The sequence below is a fragment of the Lissotriton helveticus genome, chromosome 12 (assembly GCF_964261635.1).
Source record: "Lissotriton helveticus chromosome 12, aLisHel1.1, whole genome shotgun sequence".
Taxonomy (NCBI): domain Eukaryota; kingdom Metazoa; phylum Chordata; class Amphibia; order Caudata; family Salamandridae; genus Lissotriton; species Lissotriton helveticus.
Window position 1 is genome coordinate 656,268,551 of NC_136073.1, and position 16,771 is coordinate 656,285,321.

Genomic DNA, 16,771 nt, shown 5'->3' on the forward strand with positions numbered 1-16,771 from the left:
CAGGCAGGCTTCAGCGTCCCACGAATGGCAACTCAACAGTCAGGAAACAGAGTCTATTCAGGAAATGGGGCACCCCAACAATAGACCTATTTGAAACACACCGGAATGCAAAATGCCAATACTTTGCAACCAGGCAACCAGAGGCACTGTCCCAGGGGAATGCCCTATGGATAAGCTGGTCAAAAACATTTGCCTACGCTTTTCCCCCCGATACCTCTGATCCCCAGGGTTCTCAACAAATGCATGAAGAGCAACATGACGCTCATCCTTGTGGCACCACAATGGGCCAGACAGACCTGGTTCTCTCTGATAATGGAGATGGCGCAGGGCCCCCCCCCCACAAGTTCTCAAAAAGAAGAGACCTACTCTCCGTGGAAAACGGAGAAATCCTACACCCAGAGCCAGAGAGCCTCAACCTCTCAGCCTGGCTCCTGAGGACTTAGAATTCGCACACCTAAAACTACCAGAGAGCACCCTGCGGGTGCTGCGAGAGGCAAGAAGGCCCAGCACACGCAAGTGCTATGGGGAAAAATGGAAAAGATTCACTCAATGGTGTTGCAAGAAACAGCTCCAAAGGAAACTGACCAAGGAATCCACCGTGCTAAGGTATCTCACGCACCTAATTAAGGCTAAGCTAAGCTCATCCTCGCCGAGGGTGCACCTGGCAGCGATTGTGGCATACACAAGAGGAGAAACAGGGAGAAGCTTCTTCACATCCCAAGTCGTAAAAAGATTCCTGGAAGGAGCTAAAAGAATAGTGCCGCCCAAAAAAATGCCGCCACCGGCCTGGAACTTAAATGTGGTACTGACGGAGCTCATGAAAGCACCTTTCGAACCCATCCATAAAGCATCACTGCAAATGTTGACAATGAAGACGGCTTTTCTGGTAGCAATCACCTCGCTACGAAGGGTGAGCGAGCTGCAGGCACTCACACTGCAGGAACCCTACATCCAGATACACAGTGACAGGGTCGTGATGAGAACTGACCCTCACTTCATGCCAAAGGTGGTGTCAAGATTCCACATGAATCAGAGTATTCAGATCCCTAGCTTCTTCCAAAACCCCACCACAAGCGCTGAGAGGTCGCTCCACACCCTAGACGCAAGAAGGGCTGTGATGCACTACATTGAAAGAACGAAGGAGCACAGGAAGACAAAACAGTTCTTCGTGTCCTTCGCAAACAGTTACATGGGCAAACCAGTAACTAAAAACACCATAGCTCGATGGATCGGACAGACCATTCAATTCTGCCACAAACAAGCTGGCCAGGAGCTAATAGGAGGGGCACAGGCCCACTCCACCAGGAAGAAAGGAGCAACAATTGCCTTTCTGGCCAACACACCAATTCAGGACATATGCCTGGCATCAACATGGGCTTCAGTGCACACTTTCACTAAGCACTATTGCGTGGATGTACAGATGAACAAAGAAGCACAAGTAGGGCAAAAAGTGCTTCAACATATTTTCAACAATCAACGCTCATCTTCCACCCAACTGCCACAAAAGTAACGAAAACCGCTACAAAATCTATGCACAGCATAGTGAATCCAGAAAGATTCACGCTGCAAAACGAATAGTTTCTTACCTGTCGGTGTAGTTTTGCAGCTTGAAGATCTTTCTGGATTCACTAGCGAACCCACCCGCCTCCGCCAGAAAGATGAGGCTGGAAAAGAGGGTGGAAACAGATGGAAAAGAAAGCAAGTTGGAACAATTACATGATACGTGGAAAGACTAACGTTGAAAAACGACTAACAAACATAGCCATGGATTCACTACAAAGACAAAAAAGGGAAAAGAGACAGAAAAAAGAATCCGAAGATGGCGCCCAAGGGTGGTAGCTTCCGCCGGAAGCACGCCGACATCACCGAAGGTGCACCAAATGGTGGGACGTCGACGCCCACCTGGGCTACGACAAAAAAAAAAAAAAAAGAGAGAAAAAAGACTACGATTCCGGACCCAATCACCAGATTGCGGAATATGCACAGCATAGTGAATCCAGAAAGATCTTCAAGCTGCAAAAGTACACCGACAGGTAAACTATTCATTTTGGTTGGCGGATGGCTGTTGCATCAAAGGTGCCGAAGGTTCTTGGCTAGGCCTGCAAAGGGGAACAAAACAGAACAGCTAAGCCACTCACGGTGCTGGCCTCTGCTGTGCTGATGTCCCTCGTTGGCTGCTCGGTCTTTGCGGCGTTGGAGACCGGAGTGGACTCAAACTAGCTTTGGTTTCTGTAAGCTGTCCGGTGCTCCTGGTATAGATGCAGGGCGGCTCCAGTTTTTCATGGTGTCTTCTCACTTGGCGGGGAGACGGATTTGGCCTCCTGGAGCACAGTGACCTCCTCCTGGGCAGTTGCTGCATTGGAGGATTCGGTGGTCAGCAGAATGGTGAACCTGATGTTGTGAAAACTCTGAATGTGCTTGGCGGGCCGCAGCGGCATTGCAAAGGATCTCTGATACCTGTGGGTTGTGACGGTCCCATGGCAGTCCGACTGCCCAACTTGTAATAGGTCAATCGGACAGCTGGTGTGTCAGTGCCCGCACCACCACCGCCATAGTCCTAAGTAGGCCCGAAGGCTGCTCAACCACACTACCCCCTAATGGAGCACTTTGGGATCGAATAGCAAGCCCTTGTCCACTAGTAAGGGAACCCCTGGACTCTACACGGCATATCAGATTTTTGGTATATCACATAAAGAGCCAGCTTCCTACAGACCTCAAATGGACCACTATATTATAAGTTTATTTAAAAAGGCATTGTCTCTGTTGAAGAACTCAACCAGATAAATGCCTATTTTGACTAAATGGATTGCTTATTCTCTCTTTCTGTGGGTGAAACCCCAATAAACAACTATTTTCATTTGTACCTACCATTGCATTTATTTTAACTCTTACACCCTTTCCTGCCTCCTTTGATTCCTTCCACAGGTGAGCCCCTACCTGTTCCCGCTCCTGTGCCCCTCCTTCTACTTGGACAACTGTTCCACTTTTGTTCTAGGTATTCAGCAGCCTCCTCTACTTAACCCATTGCTCCCTTCCGGAGTCAGTCCTTGCTCTTCTTTTCTCTCCTCAATCCAACTTTGCCCCTTTTTTCTCCTTCTGTGCCCATTGCTTAGCTTTCTGTTGCTGTCTTGTGTTTATTTCCCTGTGAATAGTCTCCCCTACCAACATAAAATGCACATAAATAAAAACAAGAAAACTGCTCCCGAAAATACTAACGATTCTGTTTTTCCATCTGTGGTTATGGATTTTTTTTTTTTTTTTTAAAACCTTTATTGTACAAAGAAAGCTCACAAATACGGGCCTACAACCCCACGGGCCGGCCACCACACGGTAAAAAAACGTAGCAAAGGAGAATAGGTTCTTCACAGGATATGGAACCAGGAGCACAGGAGAAACCACAAAGGCCATCGAGTAATCAGCACAAACAGGATAACAAAAGGTTAATTTTCTAATACGGGGCGGGGGAACAGAAGAATAATGGGCCGTGGAAGAAACAACAAGGGAGGGGCCGCGGCAAGCCGCCATTTTATGAACACAGGATGAAACAATAAGCCATACAAACATAGCTACCAAAGAATATACACATAATCGGAGTACAGAGAAGCTACAATGGCATCAGTCAAACCGCGCTCACCCTTCACCGCCCCCACCCAAAATGAGGAGACAGAACCAAAAAGGCCCCCATTGCAAAATACAATACGATACGAACCCCAACGGAAATAAAGAGACCCCCATAAAGGAGGAAGGGGAAGAGGGAAAAAGGGGACAAAAGAGGGGACTCCCACCAAATCACGCACCCCCAGGAGACAAGACAGAACAACATGACCCGGCAAGTGATATATCAAAAAGTCGATACCAAAATAACCAGCGTGCCACAATCAGACACACACCGGAATACGAACGCCACAGAAACTCCCCAGGGGGACACATGAGGAGAAGAGTCCCGAAAAGGTGAATACACAAGAGCCATAGAACAAAAAAAGGAAGAAATAAGGGGGGAAAAAGACCCCCCAATAGAGACAGACCCCCCCCACCCACCCCTAAGCCCACCCTGCACCCCTGCAGAAGGCTACGGCCTACCCCCCGCAGCGTGCCTGTCGCCCTAATTAGAACCCGAAATATAGCGGAGCAAAGTGAAGTCGGAAACAGAAGACAAAAACGGGAAGGGAACACGGGATGGGAGACACATACATACACATACACGGGGGAGGGCCGGGAAACAGGAGGAAACGCACCCGGCCACCCGCCTGAGTCGAAGGTCCAAGACCCCGGGAAGCCAAAGATTGTCAGGTTACAGTCCAAGAGCACCAAACAGTCACACATAACCATACCAGGACACGTTGACCATCCAAACCAGTACAAGACTACCGCACGCAGATGCCAGTGCACATCAGCCCTGTCCCTGTTTGTCCAAAGTGGGAACAGTCCGATCCAGCGAGGTCCAGGCCACGAAGAACAGAAGGCAGACAGCAGGAAAATCCAACGGCAGTCCAGAAAATACACGTGAAGGACAACACGGAAGATCCAGGAAAGTCACGAAGTATAGCAAACGATGCAGGCACAGGTCCAAGGATATGTCCAAAGAAACCGACCCATCTGGGCCAGCACAGGAGAGATCGCCGGGCAGCGGCGGCAAAAAGGAACCGGGAGAGTCATGAAGGTCAGGCCGAGTAAAATCCAGCTCCCGGGCCAGAGGCAAAGGAGGCAGAGCCGGAGGAGGAGGCACCATCAAGTTCCGCACACCCATGGACGCGGTCGTAGCCGGGGCCAATTCTGCCAGGATAATTCCAGCCGCACCCCGCAACGGCAAAGCCACATCCGGCCGTGGGGGCCCGGGAGGCCCGTAGCGAGGAACCATCTCCGAAGTAATGACAGGCGCGGCCACCAAGAGTCGCCAGGAGAGCAGGGCATCCAGGACCTCTTTAAGTGTAGGAAAACCTTTACAGTATTCGTCACCCGGGCCACGCGGCGGGCCTCCAGCGCTCGTCCAGGCCCGGCCAAGACAATTGGGGTCGGTCGCCATTTGAGAGCCCAACAAGGCCGCGCGGCCGCCAACCTCCGCCGGGGCGACGGCAAGGCAAGTGTAGTCGCGCCGACCAGCGGCAGAGCACCCCGGGCAGGAAGGGGGGCCACCAGAAGAAAGGGACCTCACCGGCCACCCAACGCCGCCGGTCCCGTTCTCCGAGTCCGGACGGCAAAATCAAAATGGCCGGGCCGGAGAACAAAGGGGGAGCAAGCCGGATACACGAGGAGCTCCGGCAATGGAAGGCAGCGCCTCCACCAAAGGCCTCCACCCCACGGGAATCAGCCAGGAAGGACCTCCGGCCCACACGAACAACGGCCTTCCGACCACCTCCACCGCGTCCCGAAGGGCAGCACCGCAGGCTCCGTCCGGCCCGGGAGCCGGCAAGAAGATCCAGGCCAGTCCGCCTCCGACGCCCCAATTCAATCGGGGGCACTGCACCGGATCCACAGCAGCCAGGATAACCGAAACAAGAGGTAAGTGCCTTCAGGGCGTCGTAGCACTACCACACAGCAAAGAGGGCTTCCCGGGGCAGGATAACAGCAGGATAAATGTGAAAATACAGGCGGGCGAACGGAGCCGAGCTAAAGCGCGGCCATCTCGGTCGCGAGCTAGGCTCCTCCCCCTATGGATTTTTTTTTAAACATATTTTTCAAAGGCATTCTCACTTGAGAGACTGGTGTCTGGTCTAGCATGAAAGTATATCTGAAAGAGACACGGGGAGTACTTAGACGCCGCCTCCGCGTGCTGACATCAGTTCTTCTTTTTTCCGCGCCAGCAGCGCAGATCCAGAAAAAGTGGTACCTTAGTCTTTTTTGACTAAACTTTTTGATCTCTTTTGAACCATTCTTTTTCGAAGTCTTCGACTCCGAACGGTGCCGGTAGGGATGCCAGGTTTTAAGCCCTGTGAGAATTGCGACCGGCTGATGTCTGTCACCGACCCTCACCGTCGATGTCTCCACTGTCTCGGCGTCGACCACGACGACAAGACCTGTTCGACTGCTGGGCCCTGACTTCGAAGGCTGGAGCAGCCCCGCAAGCGGCTCGAACTCCGGCAGTCGGCCCGCGCCGAGAACGGTCCCGGTCCTTACGGAGGTCGAGGGACCTGTCGCGGGAGAGGAGCCATCGGAGCTTCGGGAGTCGACATCACTCCTCAGGGTCGAAGTCGTCAGGTAAGCATAAGAAGTCGAAGAGACGTCATCGCTCTTCCGACTCCCCCCGACGCTCGCGCAACGCGGCCGGGGGTTCAGGTGGCACCGCCCACGCGGCTCCGTTGGAGTCGCAGACGTCGCCATACCCTCTGGGCCGCGCGGGACGCCGGAGATCGAGCGGTTCCTCATGGCCATGAGGTCCCTCATGGCCATGAGGTCCCTCATGGCCATGAGGTCCCTCATGGCCATGAGGTCCCTCACTCCTCCGACGGGCTCCGCAGCGCCTTCGGGCCCAGTGGACCTGTCTGGGGGCCCTAGCGGGTCGGGGGCTTCGGGCCAGACGCCGTCGGGTGCTTCGGCCCAGGCGCCTTCGGGCCCGGCGCCGTAGGCCCCCACTGGATCCGGATCCGGGTCGTCGCCGGTGGACTTAACTACCTCCCCGGCAACGCTCCCTCAGGTGTCACCCCTGGCGCCGTCCCCGATGCCTCCCTCGGCCCGGTTCCGACATCGGAACGGCGCCGCATTCGACGCCGTTCGGAGAGTTCACTTTCCATGAACCGGCCCCATCATTTGCTAACCCGGAGTACCAGGAGATGGGTGATGAGGAGCATGGGAGGGGTCTGAGGACCCTCTGACAAGTGAATGTCAGTACTAAAGAAAAAGGGAGTTAGAGGGAAGAAAATAGCTAAGGCTCACCCTCCAAATACTATATTCAACAAAAGGTCTCTGTTCCCAGATACCTGAGAGCCTAGCCAGTCACTATAAATCCAGTCGCAACGTTCAATGGGTTGGTCTGGATGGTATAGTAGAAAGAAAAGGAGAAATTGCTCTTTTTCTAGGTGTCCCCTCACTCACCAGGGTTGCCCCATGGTGACATGCTTCATCATTGGGGCCATCCCAGTCCTCTACGGGCTGGGGCGTGCTACGACTCACGAATTACGCAGGAGCACTTGTATTGACTATGTGTGGTGCGGGTGTGATACGGACCGGAGGGACGCTAGTAGCTGTCTGCAAGAGGGAGGTATCCTGAGAGCAAATCTGCTGGGATACTGAACCCCTCTGAGTCCATGGGGCACAGTTAGGTCCCATTACATGAACCACGTGTTTCGGAATAAATACGTAGGTATTCTTGCATGCACTAAATTATAGATTGCAGCATATTACTAGAAATAACTCATTGCAGAGCTAAGGAGTGGCGAACACAGGGCTGGTCCCTGTGTAGTCCCGAAGAAGTGCTTGGGGTATGCACGAAACATGTTGACAGGAGTTGATAGGTACACCTTAACACATTACGTTTAGGATCCCTTTTTTTCCACCCCATTTTTAATACTACCACCTAGAGGCACGAATAAAGTCTATTGAAAACCTACTGGGCAGGTATTTTTAAACACATAACGTAGTCCACTCCACTATCACACCCGCACCACACATAGTCAATACAAGTGCTCCTGCGTAGTTCGTGAGTCGCAGCACGCCCCAGCCCGTAGAGGACTGGGATGGCCCCAATGATGAAGCATGTCACCATGGGGCAACCCTGGTGAGTGAGGGGACACCTAGAAAAAGAGCAATTTCTCCTTTTCTTTCTACTATACCATCCAGACCAACCCCATTGAACGTTGCGACTGGATTTATAGTGACTGGCTAGGCTCTCAGGTATCTGGGAACAGAGACCTTTTGTTGATGTGAATGTCAGTCCCAGGAGGACTGGACAGGTGGACTTGGGGATGCCAGTGGTCTGGACACTTCGCCGGACACTGGCTTTGTCTCGCCTCCTACCGTGGCTACGGAGGAGGGGGCAACCTACAGTGTGGTGTTGATGAGGGCGGCCAAGGCCTTCGGCCTTGAGCTCCCCGTCTCGCCCGTGAGGACTAACCTCCTCACTGAGGTCCTTAAGCCGCAGTCATGCTCAGCCGAGCCTCTGCTGCCGTTTAACGAGGCCTTAACCGACGTTCTTTTGGGCACTTGGTCCAGGCCCGCTACAGGTTCGCCTGTAGATAGGAACGTGGCCAGACGCCACCGCCCGGCCCCGGGCGACGCTTGTTTCCTGTCCACCCACCCCACCCCTGAGAGCCTGGTGATCCAGGCCTCCAATTCCCAGACCGCATTCCCGTCGGCTCCGCCTAACAGGGAATCCAAGAGGTATGAGCAATACGGCAAAAAGGTATTCTCCTCCCTTAGTCTGGGACTGCGGTCTTCCAACACCGCATGCCTCTTGGGCCGCTACACCCATTCTCTGTGGGATACGGTCGCGGACGTGCTGCCAGAATGCCCGTTGGAGGTACGGGCTAAACTCGGCCAAGCCCTTGTGGAAGGCCGAGATGCAGCGCGTTATTCTATCCGGTGTGGACTGGATACCACCGACTCTCTGGGCAGAGCGATGGCAACGACGGTGGCGATTCGTCGCCACGCCTGGTTAAGGTTCGCCAACTTCTCGGCCGATGTCCAGAATACACTCATGGACATGCCGTTTGATGGCCGTCACCTTTTTGGCGACAAGGCAGAACATGCGCTTGAGCGCTTTAAGGACTCCAGGGCTACGGCCAAGTCCTTGGGCCTCTCGGCCCTGCGCCAGCAATCGGCTGCCTTTAACTCCTTTCGTGGCCATGGAAGGGGTGCACCCACACGTGCTGCCTGCCACGCTCCGCAAGGTAATACCCAACGCAGTGGCGGCCGTGGAAACCGCCGTAGCGGCGGTCGGGGACAACGGCGAGGTCAGTCCACACCTTCCCCCGCAGCATCCGCCTCAAAACCCTCCTAGTCCGTGCTTTCAGGCCCATGTGACGCCAGTGGGGGACAGGGTTCGCCATCACCTCCTCCACTGGCGCACTGTCACATCGGACAGGTGGGTGCTGCAAATCGTCCGAAGGGGCTACTCCCTCCCCTTCAAGGCGACTCCTCCAGCCATGCCACCGCAGAACCACTGCGTATCGGGGGATCATTTGCGGCTTCTGCAGGAGGAAGTTACGGCCCTCTTGGCCAAGGGGGCCATCGAGCACGTTCCTGGGCCAGAAGTAGGATGTGATTGCTACTCCCACTACTTTCTGGTACCCAAGAAGGGCAAAGGGGGCCTACGCCCTATCTTGGACCTAAGGAACGTCAACGGCTTCCTCCGGAAGGAGAAGTTCAAAATGCTGACACTGGCTCAGGTCTTAGCTGCCCTGGACCCAGGAGACTGGATGGTAGCGTTGGACTTGCAGGACGCTTATTTCCACATCCCTGTCTTGCCGGCCCACCGGCGCTACCTACGGTTCACGGTTGGCCACGAGCACTTTCAGTTTACCGTGCTCCCCTTCGGCCTTACCAGCGCCCCACGGGTGTTCACAAAGGTGATGGCGGTGGTCGCAGCTCATCTGCGCAGGTTAGGGGTTTCAGTCTTCCCCCTACCTCGACGACTGGCTGTTGAAGGCGGGCTCGCCCCAGACAGTCGTCAGCCACCTCCAGACGACGGCAGACCACCTGCACCAGCTGGGGTTTTCCATCAATGTGCCGAAGTCACACCTGTGTCCCTCTCAGAAGCTCCTCTTCATCGGAGCGGTTCTCGACTCGGCGCAGTTTCGGGTTTATCCTCCCGAACAGCGGATCCGGGATATTCAGGCTCTGATTCCACTCTTTCAGCCTTTATCCCGGGTCTCGGTCAGGTTGACGCTGCGGCTTCTGGGGCTGATGGCCTCTTGCATCCTTCTGGTGCATCACGCCAGGTGGCGGATGCAGGCTCTGCAGTGGGACCTGAAGTTTCAGTGGGCCCAGCATCAGGGCAACCTGTCCGACCACGTCCTGATCTCGGAGGGCACTGCGAGACAGCTGCAGTGGTGGCTCATGGACTGCGATTGGGTCAGCGGCAGATCCCTCTCCCTTCCCCAACCGGAGCACGTAGTTGTGACGGATGCGTCCCTCCAGGGCTGGGGAGGCCACATGGGAGAGGCGGAGATCAGAGGCCTCTGGTCTCCGGCGGAGGCCCGGCTCCATATCCACCTTTTGGAGTTGCGGGCGATTCGTCTAGCACTGAAGGCATTCCTCCCCTCTGTCCGGGGGAGTGTAGTGCAGGTGTTCACGGACAACACCACCGCCATGTGGTACTGCAACAAACAGGGCGGGGTGGGGTCGTGGACTCTTTGCCAGGAGGCTCTGCGCCTCTGGCAGTGGCTGGAACGCCAGGGCGTGACCCTGGTGGCTCAACACCTGGCAGGTTCTCTAAACGCCAGGGCGGACGAGCTCAGCCGGCGGTGCATGATGGATCACGAATGGCGTCTGAACTCGGACGTGGCGCAAGGCCTCTTTCAGCAGTGGGGAGAGCCTTGGTTAGATCTATTCGCCACCGAAGAGAACGCGCAATGTCATCAGTTCTGCGCGTTGGAATTTCCAAGGCGGCACTCGCTCGGAGACGCTTTTCGTCGCGAGTGGAGTTGCGGTCTGTTGTACGCCTTTCCGCCTATACCACTTCTGCCCAGAGTGCTGAAGAAGATCAAGCGCGACCGGGCCCAAGTCATCCTTGTGGCTCCGGACTGGGCACGAAGGTACTGGTATCCAGAGCTACTCAGTATGTCAGTCGATCCCCCGGTTCGTCTGCCTCTTCAGGAGGACCTTCTGTCGCAGCAGCAGGGGACGGTCCTCCACCCGAACCTGTCCAGTCTCCACCTCCATGCTTGGAGATTGAGCGGCGACAGTTGAGGCCATTTGACTTGCCTCCTGAAGTCTGTAATGTCATTCTGGCAGCCAGGCGTCCCTCCACAAAGTCGGTATACGGCTGCAGGTGGAACAGATTTGTGGCATGGTGCACAGCAAAGGCTGTGTATCCTCTTGCTGCCCCTCTCTCTGAGGTTCTTCTCTTCCTTCTTTCTCTTGTTCAGCAGGGCTCTGCTCTGGGCACTATCAAGGGCTACCTTTCTGCCCTTTCAGCCTTCCTAAGGCTGCCTGATCAACCTTCTTTGTTCAAGTCCCCTATTGTAAATCGATTTCTGAAGGGCATCACACACACGTTCCCTCCTGTTCCATTTGTGATGCCTCAGTGGGACTTGAACCGTGTTCTTACATTTCTGATGTGCGCTCCCTTTGAGCCTCTTCACAACTGTCCTCTCCGTCTTCTCACTTTGAAGACTGCTTTCCTGGTTGCCATCACCTCTGCCAGAAGAGTGAGTGAGCTCCAGGCCCTTTCATGTACTCCTCCTTTCCTTTCTGTCCATCCGGACAAGTTTGTGTTGCGTACTAAGCCATCTTTCCTGCCCAAGGTTGTCACGGCCTTCCACATCGGGCAGTCTATCACCTTGCCCACCTTCTTTCCGCCACCGCATCCCTCTAAAGAGGAAGAGCGGCTCCACCGTCTGGACCCAAAACGTGCGCTTTCATTCTATTTGGATCGCACATGCCAGTTCCGGGTGGATGACCAACTCTTTGTTGGTTACGTGGGCGCTAAGTAGGGGAAAGCGGTGCACAAGAGGACCATCTCTCGGTGGATCATTTTGTGTATCCAGGCATGTTACTCCTTGGCTAAGAAGGAGCCCCCTGTTGGATTGCGGGCTCATTCCACCCGAGCCACGGCGACTACAACTGCCCTGGGCTGGGGAGTGCCCTTGCAGGACATTTGCCAGGCAGCTACGTGGGCCTCGCTGCACACGTTTGCAAGACACTACTGCCTGGACAGTCAAGTCCGGTGGGACGGCTTCTTTGGCCGTTCCGTCCTCCAGGACTTTCTGGTGTGATTATTGGTTCACAGACCCACCACCGGGGTTGGTATTGCTGGGGTATCTATTCTAAGGTAAGGAATCTATCACTAACGTGTCTCTTTCAGATGCACAAGTTACTACTTGTGTAACGATATATCTGTAAGAGACATTAGTTAGTGATAGATTCCTTACCGACCTACCCATCCTCCCCGTTCTGCGAACCGATATCTAGGGTTAGGGTTATCCCCTTTCAGGGCCCTAGTTTCAATGGCACCAGTGTTGGTTTTTAACATGGCTCAGCGCTTCTGGCGCGGAAAAGCTGTGTCTAAGAACTGACGTCAGCACGCGGAGGCGGCGTCTAAGTACTCCGACGACGTCATCACGGCGCCCACGACGACGGACGCGGAGCCGCAGACGACGCCTACCGACGCGCAAGGGTACTGCTACGCAAAAAACTCCGGATCTAGTCTGACGCCTGGGGATATTCTAAGGTAAGGAATCTATCACTAACTAATGTCTCTTACAGATATATCGTTACACAAGTAGTAACTTGTGCATCAAGTTCAGTGGCCAGTAGTGTAATCGTTCAGTGTTGCAGTGCCTCAATTAACTTTTATTGAGTTTGCTTTTTAAAACAAGGCGATGCTTTTATGATTAAGGCAGAGCGCAAACTAAAAGTTCAATTTGTTGTCAAGCAGCAGTGTTCAGGTTGTTTTTGTGTGGCTTTTGCAGGTGTCCAGTTGTGTCGTTGTCTTACCTGCCACGCATGGCCTCTGCTGCTTTTCCTTGTGGGGGAGTCTTGGCTGGTACACTTGAAGGCGCTTGCTTCTGGGAGCAGAATAATGCTCAGTATCGACCTCATCTACTTCCACTAGAAGCTGGAGGTTGTACTGATATCCAGACTGAAAGCAACACACGACACTGCCTTGTGACCTACAGACCAGGTGAGTCAGTACATTTTTTTAGTTAATGAGGCGATTATTAGATGCTCACAGGTCAGAAAAGTCATTTGCTTACTTTGTGAATTATATATGTATATGTATGTTTGTATGTGTAAATATATGTGTGTGTATATATTTCCATGAAACTGCACTCCAAGTAGGGTTGCGTTGATTTAATCAGCTACTAGAACAAAAACAGTGCATAGCGTTAGATGTTTCATCTTACAAAGCCTTTGTCACATCACCTGCGAACTACATCACTTCCTATTTCAGCATGCACTGTGGCATAAATAATGGACTGGCTGATATCTAGAATGAGAGCGGCCATGTTGGAGACTGCAAATTCACATTGAATATATTATACTTATTAATGTAATATTTCATAATCACTGTTTTTAAGATTCGTTTTCACAATTAAACTTCACACAATTAAATACAATTTGTGATGGTGGCTTATGCCCAAGGCCTGGCTGCTTTAATTACTCCAAATATATCTATATCATTAATAGATTTGTTTTTTACATGTTTCAGAATTGTTTATATATTTCACTTGGTTTCAAATGAATACTAAGGCCCTAGAGGGGGGTTGGGATAAATCATCAATCTTAAACTAAAGTGGCCTGGAAACTTTTTCATTCATCCTTTGACACCTTCTCAGAAGAAACAATTGTCAAACTGCTCAGCACATTGAAACCTTCTAATCACCTCACAGACCCCCTTCCTGCCAACGCTGTAAAGGACTTCATCCCATTACTCCTCCCACTCTGGACCAAAATTATTAACAGTTCACTTCAACAAGGACTCATCCCCGACTCCCTCAAAGTTGGACAGGTCACACCTATACTCAAGAAACCAACAGCTGACCCTACTGACCTAAACAATTACCGTCCTATTACCAATATTCCCACCCTTGCCAAACTGTTGGAAAAATGCGTACAACTCCAATTGACTAAACACATTGATCAATTTGACCTCCTCAACCCTTATCAACCAGGCTTCCGAGCAGGGCACAGTACTGAAACTGCTATGACGCACATAATTGATGACGCACTCCAAATCCTAGATCAAAACGATACCTGCCTCCTCATCCTTCTTGATCTCTCCTCAGCATTTGACACAGTCAAACACGAGAACTTACTCGAGTTGTTAAACACCAGAATGGGTCTATCTGGGACTGTTCTCAAGTGGTTCACCTCCTTTCTGCACAACCGGTCTCAGAAATTCAAGAGCAACAACTTGATGTCCCCACCAGTGCCTGTAACATTAGGCGTCCCACAAGGATCTTCTCTATCCCCAACATTGTTCAACCTGGTCATGGAACCTCTCACCATCTTGTTACAAGCATCTAATGTACACTTTCACATGTACGCCGACGACACCCAACTATATCTCAAATTACAATCCCCCAAAGACATCAAACTTCTGAACTCAACCGTCAGAAACACCCAATCATGGCTTGCCGATAATCACCTCAAACTCAATGCTCTGAAAACTGAGTTCCTTCTGAACTCACCTCCCGCGAAAATCTCCACCACGCAAACTTGGCTTAAGCACCTAACTGCACTCAATGTCCAACCTACCATTGTGGACTCAGCGAAATCTTTAGGCATAACACTTGACGCCAATCTCAACATGCAGCAACATATCAGCAAGGCAACTAAGGAAGCTAATTTCCAAATCAATACCCTGAGGAAACTTAAACCCTTCCTCCCAGCCAGGGACTTCCAAACTGCAGTACAGGCCCTAGTCATTCCTCGCTTAGACTGCGGTAGCGTCGCCCTCTGCGGACTCCCCCTATCCACAACTGCACCCCTGAGAGCCTCTTTGAACGCTGCAGCGAGACTCATCACTGGATCAAAAAAACACTCGCATATTTCCCCTGACCTAAAATCCTTGAACTGGCTACCTTTTGAAGCCAGAATACATCTGAAAATTGTCTGCATGACACACAGAGCTGTACACCACAACTCACCCGGCTACCTCACTCAGAAGCTGACAATATCTAGTGGCTCAAGAACCACTAGAAGTACAAAGAATCTTCTTCTGAAACCTCGTAGATTCCGGAATGAAAAAACATATTTATTTATTTATTTATTTATTTATTCAAAGTTTTATATAGCGCGAACAAGATCCTTACAGATATCAGAGCGCTTAACAGAGACAGGGGCAAGGGCAACAGGAATGAACATAATAATGGGAGCAATATAGTGGTCAATAAACATAGAGTAACATAGATAACAATAATGTACAGAAACATATCAAAACCTATCAAAATACAGTCAGGTAAACAAGTCATATAAATCCAACAAAGAGTAGCATATATTGGTCGATAGGACGAGAGTAGCGTAGTAGTGCCCCTCTAGGTAGTAGGATAGTGCCAAAGGGCAGGGTGATCAGAGATACAGCGCGATGCGGAGACTCAGTTCCAGTCTCTGTAATGTTCAGGAGATCTTGGCCAGAAGGATTCTCTTCACCTCTTTCTTGAAGAGTGCCGTGGAGGAGATGAGCCTCGTTTCCGGAGGGAGCGCATTCCAGATCCTGGGTGCCATTCCTGAGAAGGAGCGCTTGTATGTTTTTTCTTTCCGGAATCTACTAGGCTTCAAAAGTAGGTTTTTTGTACTACGATTGGATCTCGACCCTCCTGATATAGACAACTTTTGCGCGAGGTAGTTGGGTGCTTTGTGGTGCACCGCCGAGTGTGTCATTATTGCAATTTTTAGTTGAATTCTGGCTTCAAAAGGCAGCCATTTTAGAGATTTTAGGTCTGGGGAAATATGCGAATGTTTTCTCGAGCCAGTAATGAGTCTCGCAGCAGCGTTCAGGGAGGCTCTTAGGGGTGCTGTTGTGGATAGCGGGAGTCCGCTGAGGGCCACAATTCCGTAGTCTATGCGAGGGATGACTAAAGCTTGTACAGCAGTTTGGAAGTCTTTGGCAGGGAGGAAGGGTTTGAGTTTCCTCAGTGTGTTGATATGGAAATTAGCCCCTTTTGTGGCTATGCTAATGTGCTGTTGCATGTTGAGCTTGGCGTCAACTGTGATGCCTAGGGATTTTGCTGAGTCCACGATAGTAGGTTGGACATTGAGTGCTGTTAGGTTATTGAGCCACGTTTGGGTGGTGGAAGTTTTCGCCGGGGGTGAGATGAGTAGGAACTCAGTTTTCAGCGCATTTAGTTTGAGGTGATTAACGGCCAGCCAGGATTGAGTGTTGCTAAGTGTGGAATTCAGTAGTTTGATATCTTCCGGGGATTGTAGCTTTAGGTAGAGTTGTGTGTCATCGGCGTACATATGGAATTGAACATTGGATGCTTGCAGCAAGGTGGCGAGTGGTTCCATGATGAGGTTGAACAGTGTGGGGGAGAGGCAGGATCCTTGTGGGACACCTAGGTCTGCGGGCACTGGTTTAGATAGCACATTGTCGATCTTGAACTTCTGCGACCGGTTATGAAGGAAAGAAGCAAACCATTTGAGAACAGTTCCCGAGAGACCCATTCTAGTGCTTAGCAGCTCCAATAAGTTCTCATGTTTGACCGTGTCAAAAGCTGACGATAGGTCAAGAAGGATGAGGAGACAGGAATCATTGCGGTCAAGGATTTGGAGGGCGTCATCAATTATGTGTGTCATAGCTGTTTCCGTGCTATGTTTCGCTCGGAAGCCTGATTGGTGAGTGTTGAGAAGGTCAAATTGGTCAATGTGTTTTGTTAGTTGGATTTGGACACATTTCTCCAGCAGTTTGGCCAGGGTGGGGATATTGGTGATGGGCCGGTAGTTGTTCAGGTCAGACGGATCGGCTGTGGGTTTCTTGAGTATAGGCGTGACTTGCCCCACCTTGAGGGAGTCTGGGATGAGACCTTGTTGAAGGGAGCTGTTGATGATTTTGGTCCAAAGAGGGAGGAGCAAGGGGGTGAAGTCTTTTAACGCATTAGCAGGTAGAGGGTCTGTGAGGTGATTAGAGGGCTTCAGGGTGCAGAGTAGCTTGTATATATCTTCTTCCGTGTAG

General features: G+C 51.8%; 1 protein-coding gene across 1 annotated transcript in view; it reads left to right on the forward strand.

Annotated features, from left to right (window-relative positions):
• RFWD3 (ring finger and WD repeat domain 3) overlaps positions 1-16,771 on the forward strand; it is a 243,098-nt gene that overhangs the window by 175,385 nt on the left and 50,942 nt on the right. The window contains exon 11 of the mRNA XM_078671496.1: positions 12,567-12,778. Coding sequence (XP_078527622.1) covers positions 12,567-12,778 — 212 coding nt within the window. The remainder of the gene's footprint in view (positions 1-12,566; positions 12,779-16,771) is intronic.